The 20,636-nt window shown below is 44.3% G+C and overlaps 2 protein-coding genes and 1 long non-coding RNA gene across 14 annotated transcripts in view; 2 read left to right on the plus strand and 1 right to left on the minus strand.

Moving 5' to 3' along the window:
• COL16A1 (collagen type XVI alpha 1 chain) overlaps positions 1 to 3,987 on the plus strand; it is a 123,672-nt gene extending 119,685 nt beyond the window's left edge. For all 9 annotated transcript variants that reach the window (XM_083453071.1, XM_083453070.1, XM_083453073.1 and 6 more), the window contains 3 exons: positions 73 to 249; positions 645 to 722; positions 2,310 to 3,987. In XM_083453071.1, the coding sequence (XP_083309197.1) occupies positions 73 to 249; positions 645 to 722; positions 2,310 to 2,512 (458 nt within the window). In that variant the 3' untranslated portion in view covers positions 2,513 to 3,987. The remainder of the gene's footprint in view (positions 1 to 72; positions 250 to 644; positions 723 to 2,309) is intronic.
• The window catches only part of LOC310683328, a 35,271-nt gene extending 27,758 nt beyond the window's left edge, over positions 1 to 7,513 (minus strand). For all 3 annotated transcript variants that reach the window (XR_014514363.1, XR_014514364.1, XR_014514365.1), the window contains exons 1-2: positions 7,374 to 7,513; positions 6,806 to 6,904 (exon numbers count right to left, since the gene is read on the minus strand). This is a non-coding gene — a long non-coding RNA (uncharacterized lncRNA). The remainder of the gene's footprint in view (positions 1 to 6,805; positions 6,905 to 7,373) is intronic.
• Positions 7,514 to 7,689: 176 nt separating this feature from the next.
• On the plus strand, positions 7,690 to 18,240 carry PEF1 (penta-EF-hand domain containing 1). 2 transcript variants are annotated; one of them, XM_083453164.1, is made up of 5 exons: positions 7,690 to 7,810; positions 11,078 to 11,363; positions 13,125 to 13,283; positions 15,781 to 15,924; positions 17,181 to 18,240. In XM_083453164.1, exons 1-5 carry the CDS (start codon positions 7,784 to 7,786, stop codon positions 17,408 to 17,410), a joined length of 846 nt encoding a protein of 281 aa, XP_083309290.1. In that variant the 5' UTR covers positions 7,690 to 7,783; the 3' UTR covers positions 17,411 to 18,240. The 2 variants fall into 2 exon arrangements, with proteins under 2 accessions (XP_083309290.1, XP_083309291.1); XM_083453165.1 differs by having other exon boundaries at positions 13,128 to 13,283.
• The last annotated feature ends 2,396 nt before the right edge of the window (positions 18,241 to 20,636 follow it).

Genomic DNA, 20,636 nt, shown 5'->3' on the forward strand with positions numbered 1-20,636 from the left:
CAGGGCCCAGACCAATGGGCCATCTTTACAACAGCAAAGCAAACACTGCACTCTCTTTATCTCCTCCTGCAGAGCGGATGGCATATTACACCTCCCGGATGCAGTTCCCAGTGGAAGTGGCTGCTCAGCCAGGAAGACCAGGACCCCCTGGTAAAGATGGTATACCTGGACGGCAAGGGGCTCCAGGTCCCCCAGGAATGCCAGGACAGATTGGGAGAGAGGGTCGACAAGGTGTGCCTGGAATGAGAGGTACGCACTTCCATTTCTGTCCCTGATGGTGGCAGGCTCAGAGGGCCTCTTACACCCTGCAGATTAATTTGTTTTTGCTCATTTCAATGACAACCTAAGGATTTGGATTGTGGGATGTTCTAGGTATTCTTGCAGTGAATGATTTATTCCTTCTCCTTGCTAGCAATTACATCTACCAAATGTGGCATGAAACTGACCAATGTTTAGCTACTGAGAAGACACAAGCATTAGCCTTAGCATCAGTATCAGTCTCATAAAAGACCTACGTTAGCAGCAAACTGATGCAATGAGAACAAGGCTCTGTGCTTCTGATACATGGAGACAATTCTGTAGGTGCTGATGATGTCGATCCATCACCTTGCTGCTTCTCTTCCTTTTTCTTTCTCATTGTGCAGGTGAGCCAGGAGCCAAAGGTGAAAAGGGAGACAAAGGCATTGGAATCATGGGAGAGACTGGCCCTCCAGGTCCTCCAGGTACAGGCCTCTTTTTCTTTCTTTTTATTATTATTTTATTTATATTTTGACAAAGTATTAATAATAAATAAAATTAAAATGTGTGTACTTCCCCCCCCCCCCAAGACCATTCCATTGTAACTATCCAACCTCCCCAAAGGAGGTTTGTGATGGTTTGATCCCTTTCCGTTTTAACAGAACAGAACAAATACCTTCCATATCTCCTCAAAACCATTTCTGCTGCATTTTCCCCATCTTACCTTAACAGCACGTTAATTTATCATTAATAGCTATATTCCACACCTCTTTATACCATTCTTCCATTTTATATTCAGTTACCTTGCCACTTCCACTTCCTAGCTAAAATAACCCATGCAGCTGCCAATAAATTTGTGAGCAAGTCCTTCATAGCCTGTGAACCTTCCACCCCATCATAAATTGATAATAATGCTACCTCTGGACTTTCGGTCAGCTTTAACCCAGTGATTTCTGTTATCTCCTTAAACACCCTTTGCCAATTGTACATATTTACACCCCCACCACTTGTGAACATAAGTCCTAGGTTCCTGAGGCCTCCTTTTCTTCCTGCACCATAACAGGCATCCTTTTTAAAACAACTTGTTTACTTCATTTGGGTATGTGTATACACACATACACATGCACATCATAAGAGTGAATTAGTTAATACGGAAAGTAAGGGTGAGTTCTTTTTCTGTAACTTTATAGAGATATAAAGGTTGACTCCTCCTTAGAGACTCCTGGCCTTCGTCCTCCTCCATGCTCTCACTGCCTGTTCACTTGCCCTCCCCAAGCATGCAAGCAATGATGGATGGAGATAGATTGTAAAAGGTTATTAGTAAAAAAGTGTAAACAAAAAGATCCAATATTTTTAGATATAAGGAAATGCAATTATATTATTAAGATTATCATAAAATTAAAATATGACAGAGGGAAGGAATTTGCTGACAGAATATATGATCTGGAATACAGAGAAGGGAGGCTTGGGGAAGTCGGAGAAATAAGTTAATGCAAAGAATATAAGGAGACAAACATTGTTTTTAATATTTTTATTTTTTTATGTTTTTGCTGTTTTGTGTTTGTGTGTTGTCGCGTTTTCCTACTTTTTTCCCTTTTTGTTGTGTTGTTTTTTACCTATTGTTGTGTTGTATTTATTGTAAAACCCAATAAAATATTATATATATATATAATACGGAAAGTAAGGGTGAGTTCTTTTTCTGTAACTTTATAGAGATATAAAGGTTGACTCCTCCTTAGAGACTCCTGGCCTTCGTCCTCCTCCATGCTCTATATATATATATATATATATATATGAGATAAAGCCTCACCCTCCACTTGTGGTTGTGCAGATCTGACCCAGAGGGAGAGGGCAAGTGACATGGGGAGTAGCTATAGTAATGAGAAGGTGGGCCTCCTCAGAAGGGACTGCAGCTTGCTCAAGCAGTAAGGACTGCAAAGGGGTGGGGAGGATGTGAGACTTATTCCCAGAAGCCCCTGCCCTCCCAGAAAGTGGAAAGCACAAAACAGTCTGCATAAGCCCCAATGGATAAAGCTTATGAAATGACCCTCTTTCTCAATTCTTCTCTGCAGGGATCCAAGGACCACCAGGGTATGGCAAGATTGGTCTTCCAGGACCTATGGGACAGCAGGGCATCCCAGGTATCCCAGGACCCCCAGGGATTACAGGGCCGCCTGGAAAAACAGGTCACTGCAACCCTTCAGATTGCTTCGGCATGATGCCTCTGGAACAGCCAATGTATCAGCCCAAAAACATGAAGGGGCCTTTAGGCTGAAGCACTAACAGGTTTTCTTCTACAAAGGACTCCATTGGGATTCGCCAAAGTTCTGGTCCTTGTGACTAGTCGTGAATGATTATTTTTTCATTGTTGTTAATATTTTGACTATATTTTTTTTCGCCAGTGGGGTTCAACCGTTCATAATGATATTTTGTTTTTGTTTTGTTTCAAAGACAATGATCCAAGCATGTGTGGCTGTGTGTATGTTTGCCTCAGTATTCTAAAGGGAAGTTGATTTTGTCATCTGTGTTCAGCAAAATACATTTCAAAATAATGCTTCAGTCTTTCAATTGCTGTGGGCAAATAATGGGTAGATTACTTCCACACCTCTTCTGTTCGTTAGGAATGAATTATTAGCCTTTCAACAATATGTTCAGGTGCATATTCCAGCAGGAAATTCCAGTTGCTGTGCAAAAAATGTGGAAGTGCTCCTATTGTTAAGTTCAACAGAACTTGTGTGAATTGGCATCTTTGTCATAAGTTTAGGTTAAAACTTGAAAGAATGTGGAGGGGTGGATATGGAGGGTGGAGTTCTAAAATGGAATTAACATTGAAATTCTGTGTGTGCCTACTCTGTATTAAGCCCCATAAATTGACCGAGACTTGCTCCCAGATGAACATTGGAGCTGAACAATACTGAACCTTAGTTATTCTGTCTGCAGCAAAAAATGGCAGTCACTCCTGCATCTAAAAATAACTGAAAAATCAGTTCTATGTGACACACACACACACACCATTTTGTGTATTATGATGTAATTACATTTTTGTCCAAATGAGCAAAATTCTGGTTTCTTCCATTTCTATTGTACGTAATGTGAAACTTGGCCAGGGGCAAGGGAGAGACCTTTTTAATATGCTGGAATAAGTGACTTTTCTTTAATGTTACTGGAACATCAGTTGTTTACTTTTCATAAAATATATTTTTCACTCAAAAAAAAAAAAAAAAAGACCAAACAATGCTTATCCAAAGTTAAAAGATTTTACTGACTGCTGGAATCTCTGGGCATTACAATTGGGAGATTTTAGAGTCAGATGAGAAACTGCGGTCAAACATCACTTTTGCTCCCCCTTAAATTAAACACACCACACCCCTTCATGGTAACCAGCTCTTTCATGCAATGGCATACTGGGGAAATGTGGATTTTTAAAAAAATTGCTCAAGAATTCCCCCCCTCCCCAAAATCCTCTTGTTCTTATATGCCTTCAGACCTCAAATTACTTTATTTTGAAAATAAGAATTGGCTACCAAGCAAGCTGTTTGTGTTGCTATGTAGCTTCTGTCAGCTATTCCTAGACTTAAAACTAACTAGGTTAGAGTAATTGTGAGCATCTCATTGCAATAGAGGTTTACATGAAATATGTCCCTTAATGGTCTTGGTAGAGGAGAGTAAGTAGTGGAGTCTTTCCTCAGCTGAAGAACCTTTCCTAATGGTTAGCCATTCTATTTAAATAAATGATGCCTTGTTTCCTAATTGGTATTTGGCTCACTTTCATTTCAACCCTTTGGCTCACATGCTGTGTTTAAACCTAGCAGATTACAACACACTTTTATGCCGTTCCGTGAACAATGTCCATTTACCAAATGGACTCTGCAGCAGGAAACAGCCAGAGAACGGCAAGAATTCTTGTTTGACAACCTGCTTTGGTCCTTTTGTTAGAAAACAAGGGTTGTGATTAGAAATAATGGTTGCAATTACAAAATCTTGGCTCCAAACATGAAAATATGGTGGTTAAGTAAGGCTACACTAGCTCAATCACACAAGGGAGGGTTTTCTCCTGTTCTTTTTTCTGAACAATCTAAAACTTAGTTTGACAATTTACACACAAATCTCCTGTCTCTTTAATTAGAGGGAGACCACTTTCACCAAATCTAGATGAATCTGAAATCATACTCTGATACTCCAGGATATATGAAATTGCAATAACCTTGTTCTTGAATGAAATGGATTCATTTCACAATAATCTTTAGGCTAGACTACTGAAATTGCATTGTGTGTGCAAGTATCTTGGACAGTCTGGAAAATCAGCTTCTGTCTTCTGCATAAAAGACAGGATGTTGATCTTCACTCATAAAAGCCTAAAAGTTTTTGCCCCTAAATACTTAAGAAGCTGCCATTATATAGCCCATTGCAAACAGCATAGCCTCTTTAAGTAAGAATCAGTGCATTTAACAAATTTAAATCACATCCTCTCCAAAAACTTATAGTAGCTCATGATCTAATGTGTACCATTGGATATTGGACTTGGAGCCACAACTGCAGGATCAGTATTCTTACTGAAACACATAATTGAATTAACATTGCAGTTAAATAAAACAAGATTTTTAAAAAGAGAGATAAAAAATATAATTAACATCAATGTAATTTATAAAATATAGTTATATATCATAATACAGCTCAATACATCTTATGCAAAACAAGGCAATGAGAATAATAGAAACTGGAAGCAAATGACATTATAGCTTCCGAAAAGCTCATCTGAACAAGAAGGCTTAACGTCAAGAAGAATCACTGGGCAAATGTCCCATAGCTTTGGAGCCACCAAAGAGAAAGCAATGTAACTTTTACTGGTCTTGCATCCAGTGCTTTTTTTCTGGGGGTACTCGAGGGTACACAGTACCGGCACCTCCCCCCCCCAAAAAAATGTTAAAACTGTGGCACTTACTATAACAACTTCATGGTGAGTACTGGCACCTTTTTTTTCTTTTCTTTTTAAAAAAGCACTGCTTACATCACTTAAACATAAAGCTTTGAGCAGGGAATCCATTCAAGATCCTAAAAAAAGCAGCAAGGGGTGTGCCTAGGGATTTCTGATCACCTGAAAGATGCATGAACAGACCCTTGAGACGTCCAAGGACCTTAAATCTTCCTTTGAACCCTTCTCATTGCCCCCTGCATCAAAGTCATTTGCCTTGACTGTCAGCATTGATGTGACCCCATTGCCCGCTCCCCAAAGAGCCTGTGCATTAGCATACAAGGGCACCATTACATCTATCTTCTTCCATATGTTACCATGATTGCTCAGAATGCAAGCCTTAATATACATCTGAGGACTATTTCTCAATATTAAAATAATAAGCTATTCTGGAACATGATGATTGGGGAGTCAGGTTGGAATTCAGCTTACATGTGCCATGAGAACCATTCCCCACTGCAACCCTGGATCGATGCTGCTGGAGGATAGGCAATTTATTTGTCTGACAGAACTGGCACAGAAATCTGCACACTTTCCAAATACACAGGAAGACAGCTTTTAATTTTAGTTTGTTTCATTATTGTACCAGAGTGCCAATGACAGTCGCTCAGAAAGCAGCAGATACAAGATCAGAGCATTTCAGGAAATTGAGTTTCATTTAAAAAGTAAACAAAATAGAAATTTGACATTTATGATGAAGGCTGTCCAGAGAAGGAAAGGAAAGAGACAAGGGTGAGAAGTGATTCCACCAAGAGCCTTTTAACCATGCATTCAGGTGAATGAAAGTTGAAAGGGGGCAGGACACACATGCCCATGTTTGTTGGGTGCCAGGATTGGATATTCACACTCCCATCCCAAACAGTGGAAAGGTGCAAAGAACTTCACTCTGTGTAGTAGTGATTCAGGTAGGAGTCATTTTTCCATTGGCGGAGAAGCATACCAACACCATTTCAGGTGCCTGTCCTCTGCTCTTTTAAATATGGCAGCTATTTTGTGTTATGCAACACACCCCACAACAACCAATTTGTGACTGGCACCCACAGCACTTTCTCAAAATTCCAGATGTGCCCACTGTCCCAAAAATGTTGGAAAGGCATGGACTCTGGTTGGGTTGGGAGATTAAGATTAACAGAATCATAGAATTGTAGAGTTGGAAGAGACCCAAGGGTCATCTGTTCCACCATCCCATGGAATGCAGAAATCTCAACTAAAGAATTCATGACAGAAGGCTGAACAGGCAAACTTGATTGCCTTATATTGCTTGGGGGGGGGGAGGGGACAACTCACACATCCTCCAATTCACGTTAACCTGAAACTGGGCTTCACATTTTTAAGTTCGGACATATTGAAGCCCCAAAGCACAGATGGCTTAAGATTTCTTATTGCCTTTAGGCAGATGTGTCGCTTTCTCCCCCCTCCCCCCAAATGATGCAACATCAGCTTTCCAAGCACAGCAGTAACTACGGTACTTTTCAGTGGGATATGGCTTCTTATGAAAATAATCCGCAAGAAACTGTTTTTTCACTTCTTTTAAGCTCTGTTGGAATGGCTATGGATTTAATGCTAAAACATGAATATTCACAATTGAGGGCTGACCTTCAGACTGATGATCATTCTTTTGTCTTTGGGAAGGCAAAAAATTCACCCCCTTTTCTGGAACTCAGGCTGTGCCAGTTTCTTAGCATCAGGATAAATCTAAAAAGAAAGTAAAAAGAGACTTCTCATTATTTATTTATTTTATTTATGAATGTCTTCCTCTGGAAGTGAGAGTGGAGCTGGGATTCCAGGCTAAGGCTATACAGTATTAATCATGGCAAGACCCATTTCTAGAACCACCTGCAGTTCAGTGGTTTGGAGGTATAAAGATGCACACCCAGCTGGGAGCTGTAAAAAGCGAGGCAAGTAGAGCATCTTTCTCTGGCATACAGGAGTCATCGAGTTAAGGGTTTTTTGAGGCAGTTACAGCTTTTGATTACAAAGACTCTCCAAAGGATAGGGAGGTGCTAGAGCAGTGCTACATAAAAGCATATATATATATAATTTTTCTCTAAAAAGTGCACAAGAAATAAAGAAGATTTTTTAAAATAGTTAAAACTACAAATCAGCCTTCAGTTAATATGCCTGCTGGAATAAAAAATGATTTATTGTTATATTTTGCTATTACTTCTGTTTGTATAATGCCACGGTGGCTTCTTTGTGTAATTATTTCTGTTTCTGTTGTTGTTGCCACTCTGGCGGCGGCTCTTCGCTACTCAACCGCCCAGAGGTAAAAGCGAGGGAAGCGGAAGTGGCTCTTAGCAACGGTCGGCAACGGCTGAGGGGGCGGGGCTACAAGCTCTTCCCCGCGCACCAGCACCTCCCTCCCCTCTCAGGGAAAAAGGCCCGCTTTTCTTTTTATGGACTTCCTCAGTCACAGGACCCCGCCTACGGTGGGTGAGTGACGGGAGCTCGGCCCAAGTCCGCGGGAGGCTCAGCAAGCCTGTCCGCCAATTGGCTGCGTCAGTAGGCGGTACCAGAGCGGAAAGGAGTGGGCGTGAGGAGGGGGCGGGGGCCCGAGCGGCTGTGAAAAGCTCAATGGCGGCCAGCTACCCGTATGGGCAGGTAAGCGAGCGAGGGAGGAGCGCCGACCGCCTTCTCCTGCCCCTGCAGAGGGGAGCCTCCACGGGGATGAAGGCCCCATCTGCTGCCTAGGCGACGGAGCGTTTCCGGGGGAAGGGGGAGTTGGACGTTGCCTAGGGAACGGGGAGTGGGAGAGGACCCAGGAGTCCGGGGCGATGGAGATAGGAGTCTGGAGGGGGAAAATGTACGCAGACAGGAAGCGCATCTCTCCCAGAGTGACGTCATTGCCGGCGTGGGCCTGTGAGGTGACATCATGGTTAGGCTCGAGTGCAAAGGATTCATTGTTGGGGAAGGGTCGGAAGCGTCTGGCCTGATCACTTGGGTGATCAGAGGAGAGCTGGTGTAGCAGAGTGACAGGCAGCACTGTCCTGTGGGTGTTTACTCAGAAGTAATAATAATTTTATTATTTATACCTTGCCTATCTGGCTGGGTTTCCCCAACCACTCTGGGCGTCATACAGCATATAAAAAATTGCAAAACATCAGGTATTTTTAAAAATCCTGATACAGGGCTGCCTTCAGATGTCTTCTAAAACTCTGATAATTGTTTATTTCCTTGACATCTGATGGGAGGGCATTCCACCGGGCAGGCGCCACTACCGAGAAGGCCCTCTGCCTGGTAAGTCTCACTGTGATCAGTAGGGCTTGGTCCCAAATAAGTGTATTTAGGTAAGAGGCTCAGCTGCACATAGTAACCTCCTGAACTGAATCTCAGCTGTTCCACCAGGCAACCTTGGCCTCTGAAATCTGCCAGTGGCTGCCCTTACATGGGTATGGTGGGAAATAAAAAGCTTCAAGTGTTGTAATATGGCTGGGATTGGCCTGGGGCAAGCTGCTTCTCTATCAGCCCCCCCCCCCAAAAGAATAGTGACCTATTTAATAGTTATTGTGGGGGTTAACATGGAATTATTTAAGCACCCCAAGACATTAAGCTATGAACCAGGAAGTCCTTGGTGTGACATTCACCTCTGGCCCTGTACTCACTACATTAGCTACTCTCATTCAGCCTCTGCTTCTCCCATTTGCAATATAGAGATGGTAATACTGGCCTGCCTTATAGGGTTGTTGCAAAACTGAAAAGAGCCAGAGAAATGCTTGATGGTGGTATGATGATACCTTAGCTGGTTAGAACGTGGTGCTGATAATGCCAAGATTGCAGGTTTGGTCCCCGTAATGGGACATCTGCATAATCTGCATTGCAGGGGTTGGAGTAGATGATCCTCAGGGTCCCTTCCAACTCTATGATTCTGTAAACAGAGGCATTGCTTATTACTCCTGAGGCAGAGTGCCTAGGGAGCATAGCTGCTATAGTTGTGTTAGGAGAGCAAAGTCCTGACAAGCAGTACATGTTTCATAGGAACGAGAGAAGCTTCATTTCACAAACCCCTCTTTCCTGGGCAGCATGCCCCCCCCCCCAATCACACCTGTCTTGGCCACCAGAGCCAGGGACTGTAAGAGACAGCAGTTAGGAACCCCTGGCCTGCGGCAGACGTAACAATTCACAGCTTCAAGAGTCCATGAGATTCAGCTGCAGAGTGATTCTTTTTGGAACAATGAAAAGTGGGGGGACCATTGTTTATTTTAGTGTGGATTGTAAATTATGTTGCAAGCCACCCTGGGTACTTTGCTTAGTAAGTGTGGTAAAAATACTCCAAAATAAACTGCTGGAGTCTCCCAGTGTCCTTTCCTCTGTCATGTCCACTCAGTCTGACCCAGCTATGTATATGGTGCCCATGCTAGCCAAGTGCTGTCATTCTTGATGTGCAGTGGCCTTCCTTGACATGCACACACACTAAGCTCATCCCCAGCCCAATGCAAGATTCCGCCCTCGTTTCCTTTGCCTTTCCTCTCTCTGTTTGTTTTTGCTGGCACCGTGAGATTGTAAGCCCTGTGGAGCAGAGACTAGCCCTTTCTCTGCTTACATCACGCATATAGAACCTTTGACCCTTCACATTTTGCAGTTCTAGCAAGCATTGCCAGTGGCCAGGATGATGGGAGATATAATTCAGCAACATATAGAGGGCCAAACCTACCCCAATGAAAGGTGTTAATGCTTGATACACTTGTTGGTAGTGTTAGTTATCTTTGGTGACTAAGAGACATGTGCTGGAGTCCTTTGATCAAACATGTTTGGAAGCTTCTCTTCACCTCTCCTCCGCTGTGTAGAAGAGGCTCTGTGGTGTCAGGGCTGCAAAGTCGTCTCCTACTCTGCCTGTTCAGCAGGTTAAGCAGAGAATCGTTGCTTCCTGGGCCACTGGGTTCAGCTGTGGCCTTGGGATTTTCCATGTACTGAGACACCTCAAATGTAAGTTCTTCTTACTATGCCACTGACAGCAGTGCTGGAGATGTGGCACTGCTATCTGATTTTTGCAATATTTCATGCAAATTCCTTGCCTATATGTAACTGTGCTGCAACATCAATTCAAAAACCTTCCCCCCAAGACCTTGGACTCTGAATCCTGGGAGCCATCTCTGCTGGTTTCTCAGGGTCTTATTCCTTATCCCTGATTAATTAGTCCAAAATATCTTATCAGGCCCAGTTTTGAAGTTTTATTTACTACATTTCTAATGTAGCACTTGGTGATATATTCCTCTCTCTCTCTCTCTCTCTCTCACACACACACACACACACACACACACATACTTTATCATTCACAAGAACCTTGTGATGTAGATAGAGAGGACTCATCCAGACTTCCATTTGTGCCATGATTTGTAGGCATAAGACCATGTTTTCCAGGCATGGATCCAAGCAGGGCTGCTGTTGTTTTTGTCCCAAGAAAACTCTTTTACCACTGAATTGGAACAAACATCAATTGAGTTTTACGTGGCTTGATGTTTGTTCCAACTCAGCAGTAAACAGCAGGCTTTCCTGGGGGAAGCAATGGTAGGGGAAAAAACCAAACTGCTCAGAAAGCACAGACCTGTGCCTACAAATTGCAGCACAAACAGAAGTCTGGATAAGCCCAGAGACTGATTGGATCAAGGCCGTACAGTGTGCTTCTTGCCTGAGTGGGGCGGTTGAACCCAGGACTCTCTCGTCCTGTTCTGACTGTCTGACCACCACTCCATGCATTGGTAGTGCCACTCTACCTCAATCCAGGACTATTGGGTTAATCTCTCTGCATTATATTATCTTAAATATGCACTGGGAATGCATAGGCCCCTCCCTTCATCATTGCATATTAATGGGGTGTAGAAATCAACTCATTCCCCCTGCTACTTTCATAGCCTTTTCCTTTTCCTGTAGGGTTACCCTGGTTCTGCAGGACAAGCTCCAGGTGCTCCGCAAGGCAACTATCCCGGAGGAGGCCAGTATGGAGGTGGGGTGCCTCCTGGCAGCTCCTATGGTGGACCAGCGCCTGGTGGTCCCTATGGGCCACCCTCAAGCGGAGGACCTTATGGCCACCCTTCCTCTGGGCCTCCTGGTGGAATGTATGGAGGAGGCCCAGCACCAGGAGGACCTTATGGGCAACCCTCTACCAACCCATATGGTGCTCCTCAGCCTGGCCCCTATGGGGCAGTAGGTCCTGGAGGTGAGTGCTAAAAGAGCCTAGAGCTGTTCTGATGACTATGTGCTTTCAGGTGGATTAGTAGTGTTCATGACACACAAATTCATTAAATGTTCCATATTTTTAATCTATAGCCTTTAAATCTGGGTGGGTATTGTTTTGGTTTGTTTCTGTGTTTGGTGTTTTTGTGTTTTTTTATTGTAAACTGCGCTGTGATCCTTGGATGAAAGGTGGTATCAAAATTTAATCAATCATCATCATCATGGGGAGGAGGTCTAATGGATTGTCATATGGGGCGTGCTTTCTGAATTCAAATGACATGGTACTCCATGTCTTGTCTGAATGATGCCACCTGCTTTTCTGGGGCTGCTGGTGTGTATTGCCCTGTTTTCTTGCTCATGAAATTTTATACCAAATTCTTTCTTTGAAAAAGTATTCTTGGCAAGACCTCAAAGCCAAATCTTCTGTGAGTAGGGTGGTGCTTTTCTTCCCTCCCCATTATAGGATTGACACACAGTCATGCACATCTCCACAATTACCTGCCGTTTCTTCCACTCATGCGCTGTTCATGCCGTTCTGCATCTGGGCTTTAGGTTCTTGATACGAAGTTTCAGTTTGATATCTAAAAACTTGGAATTTGTCATTTTAAATATGAACACTAGGAAACAAGAAATGGCAAACCATACCTGGAAATACATTAGTTCACGCTGCTATGATGTAGCGGTTAGAGTGTCAGGTTAGGGCCTGGGAAACCAGGGTTCAAACCCTCACTCAGTGATGAAGCTCATTGGGCCGCCTTGGGCCAGTCACTGGCTCTCAGCCTAATCTGCCTCGCAGGTGAAATGAGGAGAGGCAGAAACATGTATGCTGGCTTGAACTCCTCAGAGAAAATGATGGAATATAAATGAAATAAATAAAGGTACATGTGGTCTTTGATTGCAATGGTGGGCTTTCTTTCATATGAACACTGATCAAACCCCAGCCAGGGAAACTTTTGTAAATTTGAAAAGAATGTAAACTTCTCTCTCACACACACATTTTGGTAATTAATTAGCACACCACAAATACCATTTTGCAAGGCTGAGTGAAGCTTGTGTTTTGCAGATGTCACATTTCTGCCTCCCCTTTCCCAAATCTCCCAAGATTCACTTTCTTCTACTTACAAAGCGTTTCAAGCACCCAAGCGTCTATCTTTGGCATCTATCATATAAAGGGCCTCTTGGTGTGCAGCTGGAGCCCTTGACTCGAGTTTTGCACCGCAGCGTTGGAGAAGCAGTCGCTAATTGAATTATTCATCTCCATTTAGATAGGCAGTTGAGAAAGACTGCATTATTTAAGGTTCCAAGGTGGGAGCCAAAAGGCACTGAAGCTGCCACCCTGAGTGGCGGAAATAAAAGTTTATGGCTGTGCATCTGTCTCCTGGAACTGGGTAGCATTTACATCCTGCTGAAACAACACACCTTCCGCATGTTTGCACTCAACTTTACAAACTATCTAAAGAGATCCCATTTATTTCCCTTCTGTTTTTACAAGGCTTTGCATCCCAGCTCCTGCTGGGGGGGTTGAGCCGTCTTCCGCAGGATTAATAACTTGGCTATTAAAAAAAACCTTTTAGAAAACAATGGCTGACTCAGCGGGCATGAGAGAGGGCCTGTCCAATCCCTGTTGCTCTAGCTGCCAAAAATCTGCTGAGCTAAAAGCTTACTGCCGGTGGCAATGGGCGCTTGCCATGCCTTGATGAATGGCCATGCGGTTCTCCTAATTTGTGTTCTGCCCTTTCCCCAGCAGGGAACATCCCCCCAGGTGTGGACCCAGAAGCCTTCTCTTGGTTCCAGAGTGTGGATGCTGACCAAAGCGGCTACATCTCAGTCAAAGAACTCAGGCAAGCCCTTGTCAACTCCAACTGGTCCGTCTTCAATGAGGAAACTTGCTCAATGATGATGAGTGAGTCCAGATGTTGATGATTCAAATCGAATGTGCTCGGAGTGGGAGGGGTCTGGAATATTAATAATCTCATAATACTCTGTACTTTGGTATGGTGACTAAGAAATGTAGAAATAGACAATTGTGGAAGACGCAATACAAGATTCTCTTTAAAAATACTTGTATCAGGTTTGGGGACTTTTCTGCTGACAGTTTCCCTTTGAAGTTGAAAATATAGATGTGCCCTGCATCAACATACAGTGGTATCTCTGGTTACGTACTTAATTCGTTCCGGAGGTCCGTTCTTAAACTGAAACTGTTCCTAACCTGAAGCACCACTTTAGCTAATGGGGCCTCCCACTGCCGCTGCACCGCCAGAGCACGATTTCTGTTCTCATCCTGAAGCAAAGTTCTTAACCTGAAGCACTATTTCTGGGTTAGCGGAGTCTGTAACCTGAAGCGTATGTAACCTGAAGTGTATGTAACCCGAGGTACCACTATATGTGTGAATTTATGCCAGAATGCAAACATCAGTTTAAAAACTGTTCTTGTTATCTGAGGGGACTCAAAACTTCATAGCAGATGCCCACTTTCCTGATCCTGCTTCAGGTTCTAATTCTCAAAATAGAAGAATATGGAACTATCAAAAGGGACAGGATGCACTAGGCTGGCAAAGCATTGCTAATCGCTAGCAGGCCTACATGATTGGAAGCCAGAGTGAATCAAATGTGAACCAATTCAAAGACCATTTTGGTAATGAAGGTGCAGGGTAACCTTAAGAAATCCTCAGCGCCACCCTCAACCAAAATTGCAAAGTGGAATCATTTTGTTGTTGCAAGGATTGCCACATAATGTGTGCCAGGGGTTGCTATTTTAGCACCCACTGGCATGCATGTACCTGGCACTCACAGGTTTCTCTTCCCTGTTCCTCCCCTCTGCTGAAATTAGGCTCAAAAGAAGCATTCTGTTGTGACCAATGGGACAGGTTGTGGTGTGTGTGCTTCATTGCGCAGGGAAACTGCCCACAACATTTTCTCTGATTTGCAAAGCTGCTCACAGGCCCCAAAAGGCTGACAGACCCTGATTATGCAGAGTGCATTGAACACTTGAAATGAGCTGTATAAATGCCAAGGCTGTTTGATGTTCTTCAGTTGTGATTGAAGTTCATGGACTCCCATGCTTGCCTTCTTCAGAAACGTGAGATGCACGTTTCAACTCCCTCATCATCATTATCCCTCTTTATTATTATTTCAATTTTTCTCCTGCCATTCCTCCCAAAGGAGCTCAGGACAACCATACAGCATTCGCAATAAGACATAATTAAGACCCAACAAAGACTAAAACAATTAAGGGATATATTTTTAAAATTTTCACAATTCCATCTGCTAAACGTATCACCCGTCAAATACTAACCCCTGGGTGAACAAAAGTGCCCATAGATTTCATCGGCATGTTGGCAATGTGGGGAACAGCTGCTCTTCACCAAAAAGGGAGTTTCATAAGCAAGGTGCTGCCACAGAGGAGGCCCTGCTGCAGGCTGCCACCATTACCCCCAGGCCACGCTTGCCAGCAGGGCCACCTGCCCGGTTTCCCTTGCTAGCCTTAAGGCTCAAACTGGTTAGCATTGGAGGAGGCAGGTATTTTAAAGTCCTTAGCCCCTGAGCGATTTAGGGCTTTGTATGCCAGTACCAGCACTGCATCTGGTGGCTCACAGGCAGCCAGTACAAAGCTTTTAGGACTAGTGATTCATGGTCCCATCTTGCTGTCCCTCTCAACAATCTGGCAGCTGCATTTTGCATCAGCTGCAGCTCCTGGACTGTCTTCAAGGGTAGTTCAACATAGACTCGTCGTCGTTTAGTCGTGTCCGACTCCTCGTGACCCCATGGACCAGAGCACGCCAGGCACTCCTGTCTTCAAAGAAGCTCCTGGACTGTCTTCAAGGGTAGTTCAACATAGACTACATTGCAGTAATTAAAATGGGAGTAGTCCACATAATAAATGTTAGAGCGTGTGTGCTTTTTTCCAGACCATCCTGCTGAAACAGTAATTGAGTTTAATATCTTCCGTAATTGAGTTTAATATCTTCCGTAGTCTTCAAAAGTCTTCCAACCTTGTTTGTGGAAAGCATTAGTGTCCTAGTAGCAGCACAACCCTAAGAACAACCCCATGCTTGTCCTTGCTGCTGGCATGTGGCATGCAGAAGGTATTGTGAAGAACTGCATGTTACACTGGAGACAGACAATAGTTCTCAGAGGGCTGAAAGCAATGTGATAGAAACTCTGCTTTACACACATTGTTGGGTCTCACGCTTTCCTCTGGTCAAACAGATTTTGCTGGGTTTTGAAACACTGCACAAACCTGGTGGAGCAGAGGCAAAAGTAGGATTAGCTGCCTCTCTTGTGTCGCCTTCAGTTCTTGGGGCTGTGTTGCAAGGTGGGTATTCGGTCTCTGGTTTTGAGTCAGCAAGTATATGGGACCACTGCTCAGTGCTCCACTCTTTTTTTTACTGTCTCTGCAGACATGTTTGATAAAACCAAATCTGGGCGAATTGATCTCTATGGGTTCTCAGCCCTGTGGCGTTTCATCCAGCAGTGGCGGAATCTCTTCCAGCAGTACGACCGCGACCAGTCAGGAAGCATTAATTGTAATGAGCTTCACCAAGGTGAGACAGAACGAGGCAACAGTCCTTAAAGCCTCAAGAGGCTGTTCACGATCTCTAACGCTGCTGGAGAGTGGCTGTTTTTAGGCAGAGGTCTGTTCAGATTGTTGCTTTCGGGCTCAGAGGCCATTCCAAAACAATTGTGAAGAACAGACTGAGGTTTCCACCATGGTTAGTGAGAGTTCCCTCAGTCAGGTAATCTCTTGTGTCCCTCTGCTGCTAGGCTGAACCATCCAGCCTTCTGTTGAACTGCTGACACAATCTAGATCCCCAATAACTGTGATGAGATTGAATCAATGCATTATGACTGGAACAAGCTAAAGCAGCCTTTGGCAACCTGGTGCCTTCCAGATGTTTTGGACTACAACTCCCATCAGCTGGCAATGGCTGAGCCTAAAACCTAGTAAACTGATAAATGTGAAGTTTTTGCATCAGGCAAACATGCCTCTTGCTTAGTGTCTGGAGAGCAGATGAGCTGATTTCTTCAGGAAGCTTTGACAGCAGAGCAATGGCTCATTGGACTTATGTGGTTCCTTGAGAGTGGAGCCATAGCTCAGTGGGAGGCTGCATACGCCTCACATGAGAGGTTCCCAGTTCAGCCCCTGACATCTTCCAAGTAGGGTTGAACAAGTCCCCATCTGAAGCCCTGGAGAGCTGGCATCAGTCATTGCAGACAACACTGAGCTTGATGGACTCTGAGTAATGCAGCTTTTTCTGGCAGTCGCCTTAGGTTCATGAGAACCTAAATGCAAGTCCCTAGTGCAGTTCTCTGGAGTGCCTTGGGGCTAGGCTTGGAAATGGAGAAAGAACTGGCCTAAGAAGAGGCTGAGCAGACACAGAGTTAGCAGCGGTTAGATGATGTGCCAAAAGAGGAGTGCGAAAAAAAAGCATCATCAGGGACCGCTGAAAAATGTAGCCATGTAGAAATACTGGCATGGTTCTTGGGTGCTTGAACGCTCAGCTCTGAGTGACTCAAGAAAGGCCATCTTGTCTCAGTGTTATGTTAGTATTTGGGTGAGAAGAAAAAAGTTTAGCACTTGGGCAGTTGATGGTGATAATAATAACTATCATTAGGGTTATAGCATTTTACCCTCCCCTTCAGTGGGAAAGATTCCCAGAGTATCTTACAAAGATCACTCATAAGTCAACATTCATAATAAGACTATAATAACAGCTGCAAATCATTTGTGACTTCCACCCATGGCTGTGTGAAGCGTGGATTCTCATTTATTCTCTCTCCCTGCCCCCTGTTCTCCTAGCACTCTCCCAAATGGGCTACAGCCTGAGCCCCCAGTTTTCCCAGCTGCTGCTCTCCCGTTACTCACCGAAGGCTGCCAATCCTGGCATCCAGCTGGACCGCTTCATCCAAATCTGCACCTTGCTCCAGTCCCTGACCGAAGCCTTCCGGGAAAAGGATACTGGCATGACGGGCAACGTACGACTCAACTACGAAGACTTCCTTACGATCTCGACTGCTCGCGTGTTGTGAGAGCCAGGGGTATTGATTTTGTTGGTGATCCCACTGGTGGCTGGTGGCATTTCCTTCCACAGAAGGAAGGACCACTTTGTCCAGAGGACATTGTGTTGCAAAGGAAAATGAAATTGCCCTTCTCCATCACACCAGTGTAATGCCAGATGCTTAAGCTAGGTGGATTCTTGGAAAGGGTTTGGTTCGATTGCATTGAAACAGCTGCCTCTTATAGCCACTAGAAGGTGAGCCACAAACACCAAGTCAGACTGTCTGTGCCAGGCAGCTCTGCAGCAGCCCCCACTACCCTCTGCCTGAGTTCTCTCCTCTTCCCCCACTCAACCATCCTGCCAAGAAGTTAGAGGAGTTGGTTGCCAAGAAGTCTGAATAGAGCTTCTTGGTCCTAAATTGCCCTTCTGTAGTTTGCATGTGCAACCTGTAATCGCCAAAGCAGAAAACAACACCTAGGGAAGAACATTGGGTTCCATGCTTTTGTGTCGACAGCAGCCAAAATTCCTGCATTCCATGACATCCATGCCAAGTGCAGCTCCCTTCTTTGCCACTAGATGGCGAGACCATCAGCCAAGATTCCAGACTTCTTCTTTTTTCTAGGGAGGGGCTTTTCCCCTGAAGGCTTGACCTTCTGGTTAATGTGTCCCGGCAGATTTCTTTTTGCATTGATAAAGTGCAAAGTCCCTTGCCAACTGCTCACTTGGCACTTCTCAGTTATTTTCTCAGTTGCCAACACGTTGCTTGTGATTTTTGTAAAGGCCAAAATCATAGATAAAGATGTGTCAGAAAGAGATTTATACCCAGGTAAAACTCTGTACAATAAAGGACCCTAAACACTCTCTTCCCCTTCTGTGTGTTTCTTTCGTGCATGAGAACTGTACAAAATACTGTGGGGATAAAATGGGATGGCCTAGTGCAAAACCACCCTGAGCTGCTTTGAGGGTGGCTAGGATGCAAATATGTTAGATAGAAAGCACCTGGAAGTGGGTGATATAATCCTCAAACAGCCTGGCAGTTCAACGCACAAATGTGGAATTCCATGTGGCAAACTGCCGGGTTCTCTTCTTTTTATATTGAGTATCCAGCCCTTGTGGTTCCGGAAAATAACTATGAAGCACACTAAGGCATCAGATTCACAGGCCAGAGGAGAGCTGGGCAGGCGGTGATACTTCAGACAGTACCTGATTTTTCTCCCATGACCAATTATCTGGGCTTCTGCATCCTCCTACCATCTCCCCATTGTTCTTTCCTTGCAAAAAAACAAAAGCAGCCATGCATGTTGAATTTCATACATTAGTTTACACTGCTTTAAATTGTTCTTTTTAAGGGGCCAGGGGCCATACCTCTGGCAGGGCTGGCTGAGGCTGGTCAGGGATGAGGGGAGAGGCATTTGTTTTCATGACTTCCCATCTGCCGAGTTCTGGCATTCAGGCCCTACTTAGCCCAAGGCAGAGTGGCTAACTGTAGTTTTGAGCTGTACCCTCACCAGGAGGGTGATGGGCACAAAACTTGAAAATCCTTATTAACAAAACACTATATCCTTCCACAGTAAATGGTTGGTGTCTCTGATGGTGGCACCAGAAGGAGCAGCTCCCTCTGTGGCTCAAAAACTGATGTCTAGATGGTGCCTTTGTCTGCCTCCTGATCTCTCTCAGGGGACACTTGCTGGCTCCATGCGAAACAGCTCCCTTCTGCCTCTAGACATGGAAGTAGCATCTAGGTTCCATGTTGACCCTTGAGAACACACTGACTGCAGCCACACTCACCCAATCTGCACAATTTGTTTTGAGGGCTCAAACCCTCTTTCCGTCGCAGGGTAGAGCAAGTTCCCCAAGCAAAGAACAGGCTTCTTGTACCAAGCCCATTTCCCAGCCCCTTTTCTCACTTTTGGCCAAGATAATTGTGCTACACCCAGACTCAGGATGTTTTTTTTTAGGTAGTTTGAGAACTTCTGTCAGATTGGTCTGGTGCCTTCTGGATGGAGAATTTCGCAGCCACGGAAACAGCAGGAGAAAGCAGCTTTAAGCTATTGCTGTAATTTCTCTTGCAAAAACAAACCAGAGGGAGAGGGGGAATCCGCCATGCAAATGATGAGATTAACTTTTAGCTTTGGAAGAAAATTGAACTGCTAATTACTCTTTCAGCTCTTAACGAGCAGCCTCTTCATTAGGCACGGTGTGCGGTTCTGGCTACTGTGCCAGGCAGTTGGCTTTCCTGGTAGCCTGAGAGCTGCACTTTAGCATAAAATCACTGCCTTTGCAGCAGAGCAAATAATTCCCACTTGTGCATTTCCAAGAACTCCTGGCGGTTTATGCATTGGCTCACCAGATGCAAGTTGTTTATTTTCACCTCCCTGCAGACATAATGTCAAAAGCAACCTCTTCCTGGAACTCTTTTCTTCCTGCTAGTCTCGAACAAAGAATTTGTATTTAGAGAAGCAAAGGTAGGCGAGAAATAACAGCGTAGATTAGTGGACTGAGGTGCTTGGTGAATAGATCTTTGTCTGTGGAGCAGTGACAGGGATGGAGGGCAGGATGTTATGAATGCCTACCCACTCTGGCAAATTGGATGCCCTTACCTTGAATTTCCTGCTTTAGAGAATATGTTTCTGCGTTTCCTTCAAAATTTACATAGTTGTGACACACTTCCCCCATCCCAGGTAAATTAAAATGGTGAGCACCTTTCCTTCTTACACCTAAAATGTTTGCATTCAGAGTGTGTATCTAAAAGAGCTGCCTGCCTTTCTGTATGAATCACTGAGGTACTTAACTTGAAAATGAGGGGTGAGCTCTGAGCAGTGACTCATACAGAGACACAACAGGCACCCTCTGAGAGCAATATCACTATATATCTAGTGACTGGATTGTTCAGTTGCATACAACGCAGAGACACAGCATAATTACCTGTCAAAAGATGTGGAGGCAGAATAGTAGCAGGGAGTTTCATTTGTGTATAAGTTACACACACTTTTCAGTTATTTATTTCTCACAGCATAGGATAGGAATTACTGGTTTAATTCTTTTATTGATGGTCTTATCTTGCAAACCTGGAGCATGCATCTAGATGGTGCAGAGGAAGCCTAAGATTCTTAGTGGGTCTACTAGAGAAGTAGATCGGAGGTGTGAGAATTGGTTCCATTTTTTAAAAAAGTAAAGCTTTCCCCCCTAACGCACACCTTTTCTGGGAGCACTTCTGTACACTCATTCCTGGCAGTAGGTCCCATTGAATTCAGTTG

The sequence above is a fragment of the Podarcis tiliguerta genome (assembly GCF_965153285.1).
Source record: "Podarcis tiliguerta genome assembly, chromosome: 8".
In the NCBI taxonomy this organism is placed as follows: domain Eukaryota; kingdom Metazoa; phylum Chordata; class Lepidosauria; order Squamata; family Lacertidae; genus Podarcis; species Podarcis tiliguerta.